This window comes from Pongo abelii, chromosome 8 (assembly GCF_028885655.2).
Source record: "Pongo abelii isolate AG06213 chromosome 8, NHGRI_mPonAbe1-v2.0_pri, whole genome shotgun sequence".
NCBI classification, from domain to species: domain Eukaryota; kingdom Metazoa; phylum Chordata; class Mammalia; order Primates; family Hominidae; genus Pongo; species Pongo abelii.
In genome coordinates, this window is record NC_071993.2 from 63,761,191 (window position 1) to 63,774,761 (window position 13,571).

The window sequence follows — 13,571 nt, forward strand, 5'->3', positions numbered from 1 at the left end:
TCCAATATATCCTAAAAAGTAAAAGTAAAGGTGTAAACTACACAAGGGTTGATGATCTGAGACACACAGGAAAGCCCTCACTCCCTAAGTCACCCCCCATTGCTGAGACTCCAAAAAAACTGAGGTTGGCTAGGCAGTGATGTGGCTGGTCCCATAGACTAGGGCTAGTGATGGAGCACTCAGGAAGAGGCCCAGACTAATTCCAAGGGGATCTGCCAGCAGAACCAAGAAAGGAAGGAGACAAGCATGACCTGGCTCTTAGGTACCTGCATGGTGGCAGAAGCTGTCCCCCTTGTTGAAGAAGCATTTTTAATTCTCCCAAAAACTGTTGGGAAAGAGCTGTTATTCTCATTGCATGGGTGACTTTCCAAAGCCACCCCAGTGGAATCAGGATGAAATTGAGTTGGCCTGGATCCATCCACCATGCTATAGGCATTTTGAAAATAGCATCAAGCCCACCCAAGGGTGGAAAAATGAGGCTGGAATCAGTGGCTCACACCTGTAATCCCAGCACTTTGGAAGGCCGAGGTGGGTGGATTATGTGAGGTCAGGAGTTTGAGACCAGCCTGGGCAACATAGTGAAACCCCGTCTCTGCTAAAAATACAAATATTAGCTGGGCATGGTGGCGTGCACCTTAATCCCAGCTACTCAGGAGGCTGAGGCAGGAAGGAGAATTGCTTGAAACTGGGAGGCGGAGGTTGCAGTGAGCTGAGATCACATCAGTGCACTCCAGCCTGGGCGACAGAGCGAGAGTCTGTCTAAGAAAAAAGAAAAATGATCTATGACACTATTTCCCACTTTAGAATCCCTCAGAAAATGAGCTAAGGGAGCATCCCTTGGGTGGGAAGTCTGGAAGATTGTCAGGGTCTGCTTGCCTTCCAAATACCCGCCAGAGCTTCAAGGGGTAACTACCTACGGGTGACGTGATAGGACATCTCTCTGGGGTCAGGTGGACAGCCCTGTATCACCATAAATCCACTTCTAATGATTTTCTTCTTGTTTGATTTTGGGTCTCCCCTTCAGAAGCTGGCAATATCTCATTCATCATCAGCTGCCTTAACTGGTCCCTCAGACCCACACTCAGCCCCCAACTTCCCAACTCTCATGGCACAAGAAGCTTCTTACTTCTTGTCTTCCTGGAAATAACTAGTGTCCTCCATAGGGCTCTGGACACTGTCCCTCACCCCTAGACACCTCATTTTCTCTCCTTATACACGTGATCAAGTATTTCCTCCAGATAATTGTTCCTTGAATATTTACATGGTGACAGGAAGTGTTTTCTTAACAAAATGAATGGGGCACTAATGGTAAATAAACATCACTAAAAGACACCAGGGAGGAGATTCTGTCAGTCACCTCCCTAACCCCTCCCTCCCCCTCCCAGCACTGTCCTAGAATCACTGTCCCCAGTGTCCAGGAAAGGGGTTGTGAACAACAGCTACAAAGAGCTATGGTCCAGATATCTGGGGCATCTGCTCCCCTGACTTCCCAGTGTTCCTGTGCAGCATGGCTCCCTAGATAGTCCAAGGGAATCAACCAAAAAGCTGTTGGAACTAACAAAAAACACTGAAGAAGGAGGTTGAGGAAAATCAGCATGCCAAAATCAATGGTGTCCCAAGAACATATTATGACAGCAAGAATAGGGATGGGGCGCAAGGCAGCTTTAAGCAAGAATTTCCCATGGTGTTAGTGACTTCAGTGTAATGTGCTAAGAATCCCAGCAGTGAGGGGTGTGCTGCTTGATTGGACAAATCACTTGTACAGTGGGGGAAAGGGGAAATAAAGCATTTATCACTCCTCCTCAGAGGGAAAACATGCAGGGAGCAATGAAACCAGACAAAGTGGAGTTAACATCCAAGTAACTATTGTTATTGGGATTTCATTATAAAACCTCTACCATGAGCATAAAAAATAAATCTTGAGAGATGAAATACATAATGTAAAAAAAATCAACTAAAATCTGATGTTACCATCCTTGATTACACCAACAAAATCATGAGGAAAAATATAAAAATAGGCTTATGTTTCTCATCTTCAGTCGATCATGTTTCTTTCCTGATAAAGATAATCGGCTTGAATACATTTATGAAAGTAAGTTTTAAAATACCGTATGCTGGCCGAGCACAGTGGTTCACGCCTGTAATCCCAGCACTTTGGGAGGCTGAGGCGGACGGATCACGAGGTCAGGAGATCGAGACCATCCTGGCTAACACGGTGAAACCCCGTCTCTACTAAAAATACAAAAAAAATTAGCTGGGCGCGGTGGCGGGCGCCTGTAGGTCCAGCTACTCGGGAGGCTGAGGCAGGAGAATGGTGTGAACCCAGGAGGCGGAGCTTGCAGTAAGCCAAGATAGAGCCACTGCAGTCCGGCCTGGGCGAAAGAGCGAGACTCCATATCAAAAAAAAAAAAAAAAGAAAAAAAAAAAGTATGCTATTTAATATACATTTTCCAAGAGAGTCTCCTAAAACAAAATGGCATCAAAAGGCTGTGGTGGGAGATGTAGGCAAATATACACCAAGTAAATGCAAAGAAAAAAAGTAGCATTGGTCAGGCTAAAACCCAAGTTCAAATCCTAAAACAAGAAATGTAAATTGAATGAGTGGCCAGCGCGGTGGCTCACACCTATAATCCCAGCACTTTAGGAGGCCAAGGCTGGTGGATTGCTTGAGCCCAGAAGTTTGAGAGCAGTCTAGGCAACATGCTGAGACCCCAGCCCTACAAAAAACACAAAAATTAGCTGTGCATGGTGGCACACGCCTGTAGTACCAGCTACTCGGGAGGCTGAGGTGCAAGGATCACTTGAACCTGGGAGGCAGAGGCAGAGGTTGCAGTGAGCTGAGATTGCACCACTGCACTGCAGCCTGGACGACAGAGCAAGACCTTGTCTAAAAAAAAAAAAAGAAAGAAAGAAAAAAGAAAAAGAGAGAAAATAAAAAGAAAATGGAATGAGTTACAAGTGAAAAGGTGACAGATTTGTCATTACTTATACATATATTATTGTATATCAGCCTCTACAACAAATCCCAAAGCACACATATATTCTGATTTCTATACTTTTAGTGAGGATTTTTGATGTGTGGTGGGGTGGAGAGGTCACATTGTGCAGCACACAGCCTTTCACTCAAAAAAGCAATCCTTTAGCATCTGTGTCCCCAGTCAAACCCCTCTGTCACAGCACACATGTAAGCACCTTAGCCACTACTCACCCATGCACACCCCAGCTCTGCCCCAGACCTTGTTCTCGATGCTGGGATAGAAACTGTAACAATGCAAGCAACATCCATGGACTCATGGCACTTTTAGGATAATGGAGGAGATGGACCGTAAACAAGCAAACAGATACATGGAGCAAGAGGAGAGGAAGAAGAAGAAAGGGGAGAAAAGGAGGAGAAAAGAAAGGAGGAGAGGAAGAAGAAGAAGAAAAGGGAGAAGAGAGGGAGGAGAAAAAGGAGAAGAAGAAAAGGGAGAGGAGGAGAGAAAGGAGAAGAAAGAGGACAGAAAGTAAGAGAAACAGGAGAGGAGTAGGAGAAGCAAAAGAAGAAGGAGGAGAAAAGGAAGAAGAGGAAGAGAGAGAAAGAGAAGAAAGAGGAGGAAGAGGCAAATTCTCGGAGACAGAAAGCAGATCAGTGGTGGCCAGGTCTTGAGCAGAGGAGCGGATAGGGAGTGACCATTCATGGCTACCAGGTTTGTTTTTGAAGTGAGAGAAATGTTCTGGAACTAGACAGTGGTGATAGTTGGACAACATTTTGAATGTACTAAATGTCACTGAATTACACACTTTAAATGGCTAAAATGGTAAAATTTCATGTTATGTGTATTTTACCGTAACTTTTAAAAATACACTTGCAGACATGCTAAGTGCTAGGAAGAAAAGTAGGCAGGTGTTGAAAGAGAGAGATTGGGATGGGGCTCATTGCGAGTGGGTGGCCAGTGAAGAACTCTGCATTCAACCGAGAGATGAATAATGACCCAGAAGAGCCTCATGAGGATCTGGGGAAAGGGCATTCCACGCAGAGGGATGCACATGGTGGAAATTAGCTTGAAGAGGTGGGCAGGTGCCAGCAAAGGCCTGTGCCTTTCATGAGTGCCATGAAAGCCATCGAGGCAGGGGGATATGTGAGCTAACTCATGTGTCTAAAGGTCTGCAGCTGCTGTGGGAAGGAATTGTAGAGATGAGCTTGAGGCAGGGCGGGCAGGGACTGCACTGAGATCAGGACCACCATGGAAATGTCTGCGGGCAGGTGCAGGGCTCAGTGCAGGGGTCCAGGCAGCGCTGGCATGCAAGGTCCAGACTTCCATGCCTGCAAAGAGGACACACGGAGACCAAGAGGGCCCAAGCCCAGCAGGCAAGGTTGCTGTGGTTACTAGATGGGCCCAGGAAACAGGGAAGCCAGATACCTAGTGAAAAGGATGGTGTCATACAGCTCCCATGAGGGCAGTGGGAGTGACTTTTGTGTCCGGAATTGGTGGGTTCTTGGTCTCACTGACTTCAAGAATGAAGCCGCAGACCCTCGCAGTGAGTGTTACAGTTCTTAAAGGCGGCATGTCCGGAGTTTGTTCCTTCTGATGTTTGGATGTGTTCGGAGTTTGTTCCTTCTGGTGGGTTCGTGGTCTCGCTGGCTCAGGAGTGAAGCTGAGGACCTTCCTGGTGAGTGTTATAGCTCTTAAGGCGGTGCGTCTGGAGTTGTTCGTTCCTCCCCGTGGGCTCGTGGTCTCACTGGCTTCAGGAGTGAAGCTGCAGACCTTCGCGGTCAGTGTTACAGCTCATAAAGGCAGTGTGGACCCAAAAAGTGAGCAGTAGCAAGATTTATTGCAAAGAGCAAAAGAACAAAGCTTCCACAGTGTGGAAGGGGACCCGAGCGGGTTGCCACTGCTGGTTGGGGCAGCCTGCTTTTATTCTCTTATCTGGCCCAACCCACATCCTGCTGATTGGTAGAGCCGAGTGGTCTGTTTTGACAGGGTGCTGACTGGTGCCTTTACAAGCCCTGAGCTCGACACAAAGGTTCTCCACATCCCCACCAGATTAGCTAGATACAGAGTGTCCACACAAAGGTTCTCCAAGTCCCCATTAGAGTAGCTAGATACAGAGTGTCAATTGGTGCATTCACAAACCCTGAGCTAGACACAGGGTGCTGATTGGTGTGTTTACAAACCTTGAGCTAGATACAGAGTGCCGATTGGTTATTTACAATCCCTTAGCTAGACATAAAGGTTCTCCACGTCCCCACCAGACTCAGGAGCCTAGCTGGCTTCACCCAGTGGATCCCGCACTGGGGCTGCAGGTGGAGCTGCCTGCCAGTCCCATGCCGTGCGCCCACACTCCTCAGCCCTTGGGTGGTCGATGGGACTGGGCGCCCTGGAGCAGGGGGCGGTTCTCCTCAGGGAGGCTCCCGCCGCACAGGAGCCCACAGAGGCGCGGGGAGGCTCAGGCATGGCGGGCTGCAGGTCCCCAGCCCTGCCCCGCGGGAAGGCAGCTAAGGCCCCACGAGAAATTGAGCACAGCAGCTGCTGGCCCAGGTGCTAAGCCCCTCACTGCCCCGGCCAGTGGGGCCGACCGGCCGCTCGGAGTGCGGCGTCCGCCGAGCCCACGCCCAACCGGAACTTGCGTTGGCCTGCAAGCGCCGCCCGCAACCCCGGTTCCCGCTGGCACCTCTCCCTCCACACCTCCCCACAAGCTGAGGGAGCCGGCTCCGGCCTTGGCCAGCCCAGAAAGGGGCTCCCACAGTGCAGCGGCGGGCTGAAGGGCTCCTCAAGTGCCGCCAAAGTGGGAGCCCAGGCAGAGGAGGCGCAGAGAGCGAGCGAGGGCTGTGAGGACTGCTAGCACGCTGTCACCTCTCAACTTGATGCTGAGAAATAAAGAAGATGCTAAAGAGGGTGAGTCCCTTAGGCCCCAGGTCAGGGCTGCATCTGGGAGCACATTCTGAGCCCAGCTGTGGAGAATGGAGGCAGTGGAGGCTGGAACCCCACTGGGCTCAGAGCACTCTGCTGGCTGAAATGAGGGCAGGACAGTGAGCAGGCATAGGAAGGCTGGCTGCCTGGTAGGAAACCTAAAGGAAAGAAGCAGCTTCCTGAGTTTGCAGGCTTGATTCACGAACAGGAGAGTGGGAAGAGCGGGAGGGAAAGACGTCTGGCTCCCAGGCAAAAGCATCCAGAAGGATGAGAGGCGGCCACAGAGGAACCAATTTAACAGTAGCAGAAACTGTCAATCAAGATAAAACTGACAGGGCCAGGCACAGTGACTCGTGCCTGTAATCCCGGCATTTTGGGAGGCCGAGGCGGGCAGATCACCTGAGATCAAGAGTTCAAGACCAGCCTGGCCAACATGATGAAACCATGTCTCTATTAAATACAAAAATTAGCTGGTTGTGGTGGTGCTCGCCTGTAATCCCAGCTACTTGGGAGGCTGAGACAGGAGAATCGCTTGAACCCAGGAGGCAGAAGTAGCAGTGAGCCGAGATCACACCACTGCACTTGAGCCTGAGCAATAGAGTGAGATTCCGTCTGAAAAAAAAAAGAACTGACAGGTCCAAACAGGAGAGCTTCCTGGGTCAGTAGTGTGGACATGTGTCCTCAGTCCTGTGTCCACAGGTCACACCCAGCTCTGGCCCCGAGAACCTGGGATGACTGAGTAAGCAGAGAGGAGTCCACAGGGTTGTGAAGTTCATAATTCCTAACACAGGGTGTGCATTCCTGTGGTGGCCAAGGAAAATGAGGAGAGAACGAGCTTGCACAGGTTGTGGCCATGCTAGAGGGGTCTGACTTAAGTCTTGCTGGGACATAATGTGATAACATGCCTTCTCTGAGTCTCAATATACTCAATATACTGGACAATGAACTTTGTCAGAAACGTGATAGAACAATAAACATGATGTTAGATAAAAAATAAAAAACCTACCAAGCTGAGGGGTCCACACCATCCACAACAGCATAGAACATCAGAGAGTTCTTGCCAAAGCATAAAGTGAAAACAGAAAAGAAATGCCATGTGCTCAGAGGAGTGATGTGTCCAGCCGTGCCCTCATCTCCTCTCCTTCCTACCTTTCACAGTCCACTTCTAAGCTTTCACCCCTGCTTACTTCTGTGGGTTCCAAATGTGGATCTCAGAATCAAGAAAACCTCCTAGGTTCTGTAAACAAGAATGATTCACATCACCAGTGTTTGCTCGCGCCCTCACCAGGCACAACTCTGGGGCTGTGAGGTTCTCAGGCACAAGGCACACCTTGTCCTTCCTGCCTGTCTGTAGGGCCATGGGGAGTGTTACTTGAGCCCAAGGGATGGCAAAGCCAGGCTTGCCAGGAGTGAGGAATGTTCCCAGAAAAGAGGGGAGAGGGGAGGCTTTAGAGCACTGGGGACGATGGCCCAGAGGAGGCCCAGTGTCACTCTAGCTGACCAGGACTGAGCCACATCGTGCTCAGGGATCCCAAGGGGCCAGCAAACAGTTCAGCAAGGCTACAGCAGGTGCTTCCTTCAGAACAAATGTGTGGCGAGGGGACCAGGAAAAAGGATGCCTGTCAATGAGATAAGAATAGCACTGGGTGGTCACAGGAGCATGGAAAAACCCAAACAGCAGCTAAAACAAGAACAAGACAAACAACAAGATAACAGAAAACCCAAAGGAAGAGAGCAAAAACAGCTGAAATCCCACTCAGGGTGACTTGTCCATGGCTCTTCTGGGCAAACCCAAAGAAGGGAGAAAGGAGACAGTAACCCAGGGGGTTCCCTGAAATCTCCTCCTCTTCCAGAATACCTAATAATTGTTCCATCCCCTAATTAAAGAAACACCCATAAAATTAGAAACCCAGACTCTGCTGGGTGTGACACGTTCTCATGAGCACGCCCGCACTTCTCTCTCAAGTGTGTACTTTCGCTTCTCACTAACAGTTTCTTGCCTTTCCTATCATTCTGACTCATTCCCGAGTTCTTTCTCAAGACAGTGTCAAGAGCCTGGACATCAGCTGGGGCTAGGGTCTCACCAGCATCTGGAGAGCCTCCTGAGTCCTCTGGCAACATCAAGGGAAGGAAGAGAAGATTCCTCCATGGAGCCCGTCCCCGCACACTTCCCGCCCTGTGACACAGCACGGCTGCTTTGCACCAAGCCTCACCCTTGGCACTCGAGTCGGCTGTGTTCCCTATGATCCATCTACCCACCGTCTCCAGGACAAGCACTGTCCCATTCACCGAAATCAGCACATAGTAATGCTGGATAAATGAATGAATTGGTGAATGAGTGAACAAGTGAATGTGTGCACAGCTCACTTGTTTAATTGGAGTCCTGAGTTTGGAAGTGAATGAATGGAAAAAAAATCAGTCACCAGACCCCAGGTCCAAGTCATGAGATGTAGCAGCTGGGTGACCTTGGATGTAGCGCATCACTTCTCTGAGCCTCGCCTTCCTTATCAGAAATGAAATCAGGGAGCTTGCCCTGCCACCCCACAGGGATATGGGAGCAGCAAGGGCTGGGTAGGCACCCAGTCAACGTAAAGCTCACAGGTTGTTGCCACCCTTCATCACGACCCCAGGACATGAAGCAGATCCTGTATATCCTGGACCCTCCAGCCAAAAGCTCTTTGGGCTCCTAGGTAGGGCCAGCCCCCAGGCTCCCCAGTGGCATGCCCAGATAGTTCCAAAAGGCAGGACCGAAGCAAAGAGCCAGGATCCAAGCTGGATCCTGACCTGGGATACACACATTCCTCGGCGTGCTTTCCTGCTTTTCCATTCTTTAGAAATCAGAAAATTAATTACCAGAAAAAAGGATCTTCTGCACCAGAAACTCAAATGAGTTTAATGTATAATTTATACATGAAAATGTAGATGTCAGTGTGTGACAAATCTCTGTATAAATATTTTTGCAGTTAAATTTTTAGGCATCTGTCTCCCTCCCAGAAGAGTCATCACGCAGGCATCGCGAGTCCCCAGGGCTCAGGCCAGGTGGGGCTGGCAAGGTGGCTTGTCATTTCACCAGTTAGTGATGCAGCTGCCAGCGCAGCCCAGCCCAGAAGGCCCCAGCTTTGGCACCAGACACCTGCAGCCAAGTCACAGCTCTGCCCCAACCTCCCCGGCAGGGTCCTGCTGTGTCTTGTTCAAAACAAGGATTTAACACCATGTGCCAGCTCTGTGCTGGGCCCAGGGGAGGAAGATAGAGTGGAGTTAAGCCCTCACGTGCCAGTGCCTTTGAGCCCATCAGAGAGCCAGGCAAGCAGATGAGGAATGACAATGACAGGGTGGCAAGTGCCAGGGCAGAGGTGGGTCCTACATGCCAGGCAGCCACAGAGGAGCAAGTACTGCCCTATGCAAGAGCATCCCTGAACATTCCAGGGCAGGGGGCCACTCCTGATGGAGTCGGTCAGGTGGATGAAGGCAGAAGGACATTCCCAACAGTGAGAGCCACTCGTGAAGACCAGAGACAAAAGCAAGCATGTCCAGATGATGCGACTGTGGCCTGTGGTACCTGGTGGGGACTGGCCAGCAGTGAGCCTGGCATGGAGAAGAGCCAGATCACCAAGGGAGCTGTGTGCTCAGCCCTGAAACAGGACTTTGCCTGGATTGAAAACTTCAAAGGGCGAAGGCACATGAGCCTTGCAAACTAAAGTGCACGCAGCATCCACAGAAACTACCATCCCCGGCAGGATTGAGTCCTGTGCCAAGCCACGCCTCAGCAGCCTGCCAGTTTCTGGCCCAGGGGTCCCGAATGATTTCCTTCACCCACAGGTGTACCAGTCCATAGGATTGACTGGCACATGACTTTGCATACAAAACACCTGAAATGTAGGCTAGGCCCTTGCTTCTCATCTGCAGTTGCTACGACCATTTGGGGATGGTCATTCATTGTGTGGGACGTTCCCTGATGCCCTCTCTCTGGATGCCCAGTGGGGCTACAGGGACAACCCACAGCATCCTCCTGCCGGAGGATCTGGAGGGAGAGGCACAGTCCACAGAAGAGGCCCTAGCCAAGAACTGGTGTGCCACGCATGCCAAGGAGAGAGGAACTGCATATCTACACCACACCCTGGCCCAGAACCAATGGCAAGGGTCACAAATATGCCCTCGTTCACCCTACCATTGCCAACCACGTCAGAGCACAATCTGAAGTCTCAATGGTGTCTTCCCAGAACTCGGGCCTTCCACAACAAGACAAAGCAAGTCCCAACTCCCCCACCCCAATAAGGGCCCCTGGACAGCCTCTGCAGCAGCCTTGAAGCCCTAAGGTCCTGGCCAAAAGACAAAAGCCCAGGCTCATGGGACCTGATGCCCACAAGACAAGGGTTTCAAGCCCCCAGCCCTCATCACCCCAGTGCCCATCTTGAAGAAGGGCACAGCCTGGCCCTGCTAATTTTTCTACCTCCTGGGGGACTGGTGGCCCACCCCTCCATGACTCCCAGCCACGTACCTCGCTTGTTCTTTGGATGCCTGAGACCCTTGTCCTGGGCCAGGGCCTCCGAAGTCTCCCGCTCCTTCCAGCGCCTCAGCTGCTCCTCCCGCATCTTGTAGAAGAGGATGTGCTTCTGCACATCACTGAGCTCGGCAAGGAGCTCGGGGTCGATGTACATGTCATGCAGGATCTGCTGCAGCATGATGCCACCTGGGATGCACACACCAGAAGGGCAGCCAGCCGGGGAAGCAGGGCCAGGCAGAACGCCCGAGGGGCTGCTCTGCACTACAGGCTCCTCAATCCGGGGCCACTCTCGGTGCCCCTTCTCTGTGCAGCATTGTCAGTTGGCCTCAGCTTCCAGCCAGTGACAAACTCATCTCCTCTACCCAGGACAGCAAAAGAGGCCAGGCAACAGGACCCAAAGGGGCAGCTGGGACTCTGCAAAGGGGAGCAACCACCAGGAGCAATCTAGTCCTTCTCCTGGGTCACCAAGCATGGCATCCCAGCAGAGCCCATGTCTTGGCTTCACCTGGGGTTCTGAGACAATCGGAAGGGCCCAAGCCTCCAGCTCAGCCAGGAAATGCCCAGTCCCAGCCCTGCCTGGGCCAGTAGGTGTCGAGTGATCTGTTAGTGGAAGGTAACAATGACACCAGCTGTATCGATGACACTGCCCCGGCCAGCTGGGAACCGATCTCTCCTCTGCAGATAAGAGGAGGAGAAGGAGGCAGACTTGCCTACTAAATTCCATGTCTTTTCAGCCAATTTCAAACACAGACCAGAGGAGCCTGCCAGGAGCTGCTGGGCCCCTCAGCCCTCTCAGCCCCTCTCTGCGGGTTCCTTCGCTGCCAACTTTCTTCCTTTCCAGAACATTTGGCATTCTGAGGTGATGCGTTTAAAACTCTGCCATGGGGGAGGAAAGATTTTTCCTCCTATCTGTGTTAAAGCCAAGAAAGAAAACAAAATGGAATCAGTAGAGACAACTGGAGGGGATTTTATCATGGAATTCCAGGACAGAAAGGAAGCAGACATCCTTTCCCTTTGGCCTATATATAATGAGATCCTGCAGCCATGCGTGGCTGACAGATAAACCCTCCAGGGGCCAATTTTAATGGTTGTTGTTAATCTTGTTTGTTGCGGATGCCTGGAGTTGACCAAAAAGAAAGAAGATGAAACTGGCTCTTCTCTCTGCCCTGATCAGAAGCACACTGGAATGGCGGGATGTTGCCTTCTGCTGGGAGGGAACCCACCCTCTCTTTGGTGTGTGAAGGTGGGTAGAAGCTGCTGTTGCTGAGATCTTTAGGGTGAAAGCTCACCCTAAATATGTGCTCAGAGCTAATCACAGATGCCTTCTTATTGGGACAAGGATATTGAAGCTCAGAGAAAGTAAGTGGCTTGCCTATGGCTTCCTAATGGACAAGTCACCGTATTGGGACTCCCCCGTTTTGAAATTTGACATCCACTAGCAACTATGAATCTGTTGATGGTTTGAAAACATAACCCAACCAGGGGAAAACAAATGAACCAACAGGATTTGGCACTGTGGCTTGGTTGCATTGGTGACCTTCCTGTCCCCTTCCTTGCCCATGAGGGTGGAAGGTGGATCAGGTACCCAAGAGTGATGGAAGGGGAGTGGAGAGTTGGCACTCTTCCCCCTCTGCAAGGTTAACACAACAGGAAGATGGACTAAGCAGGTTCAGATGAGCTGTAAGCCCATAGGGTCAAATCTCCTGCTCAGCTAGGCAATGTCCAGGTCACAGGAGTGGAGTCAGGCGCCCCACCCCTCCCCACCCAGGTCCAGCTGGCTGGTCCCAGTGTGACCCAGACCTTCCTAGAGCCGCCACAGGACTCGCCTGTCCCCTGCAGAGCTGTGGCCCTGGACTCCCATCCACCCTCCTCTCCCACCTCAGGGCTTGCACCGACTCCCCCACCAGGAGTCCTGGCTCCCCTCAGTTTCTGAGACCGGGGGTCTTCCCTAGCTTCTGCCCAGCTATTCTCTTTCTCCCCCTCGCCGTGGCTGGTGGGGGACCCCCGAGTCCAAAGAGGAGACAAGGGGAGGAAGGCCCCCAGGGTCTGGGCTCCTGCGGGCAGCTTCTTTTTGTCTTTCTCGGGCCGCCAGATACCTACGACCACAAGAGGGCACGGGGCAGGGACAACACTGTGGGGAGCAGCAAGAATGGGCCGGCTGGAGGCGGGCGAGAACGGTGATGGTGCCACCCTGGAGGACCGTGGGGAGGGTGAGGCGGCCGGACTAGAATGACCCCCGCTAGCGCCCATTTTGTGCGATAGAGGGGATCTCGCTGGGGGCGAGGTGATCCCTGGCACTCCCAGGTCAGTGGGGCAGGAGGCCAAGAGACACCGAATCGCGGGGACATGAGCGTCACCCAGCCGCGGATGGCAGCCCGGGAGCCGGTGAGGTCCGGTTTCCGGGAAGACGTGCTTCGGGCCCCGCCTGTCAATTCTCCTGGGCCTGGCGGGGTGGGGGGTTGGGGCCGGAGAGCTCGGCCCGGCCTGGGGCGCTCCCTGGCGGCCGCAGGGGGAGGCACTCGGCTTCGCAACCTGGGTGTGCGTGGCCTGGGTGCGGGAGGACCCCAGGAGCAGGGGTCGCGCCGAAGAGCAGAGTCCGCGGCTGGAAACCAGGCAGGGGAGCCACGGAGTGGTCACACAGGTTTTCTGCCGCCTTTCAACTGATCTTATTTTGCTTTCATTTTTCACCAGCCCATGTGGGGTGTTTAATGTTGCACGCGAACGCAGTTTCTTCCGGGCCCAGGAGGCCCACGCACGCAACAATGTTGTGCAAGTGACTGGAAACTACCTGAGTGTCCCTCTATCGGGGTGAGTTGCCCAGCATGGAGCTCTACTCCTGTCACAATGAAGTCGACTGTCTTGTTTTGGTGAGGGAAGTGGCCACCGTTGATAAAATGAAAAGACGCCATGCAGAATACTGTGCACAGGGTAATCCATTTTTAAAATTCTGTGTGTCCGATTACTTTTGTGGAGACAAAGGGAAAAATACAGAAGATCACACGCCTAATGGTTTAGCATTGCTTCTTAGCTTTTTCTTGGAATGGGGAGAAAAATGACACTTTAGACAATTCTGTGTTGTTTTATACAATGAGTAGGATATACTTACATAATTCATATGACTGAACTATAATGCATTTCAAAGGTTTTCAAATGTGATATAAAAGAATGGACTTCTG

General features: G+C 51.7%; 1 protein-coding gene across 2 annotated transcripts in view; it reads right to left on the reverse strand.

The window, feature by feature from the left end:
- The window catches only part of SH2D4B (SH2 domain containing 4B), a 110,943-nt gene extending 98,833 nt beyond the window's left edge, over positions 1-12,110 (reverse strand). For both annotated transcript variants that reach the window (XM_054522359.2, XM_002820751.4), the window contains exon 1: positions 10,390-12,110. In XM_054522359.2, coding sequence (XP_054378334.2) covers positions 10,390-10,573 — 184 coding nt within the window. In that variant the 5' untranslated portion in view covers positions 10,574-12,110. The remainder of the gene's footprint in view (positions 1-10,389) is intronic.
- Positions 12,111-13,571: the final 1,461 nt, after the last annotated feature.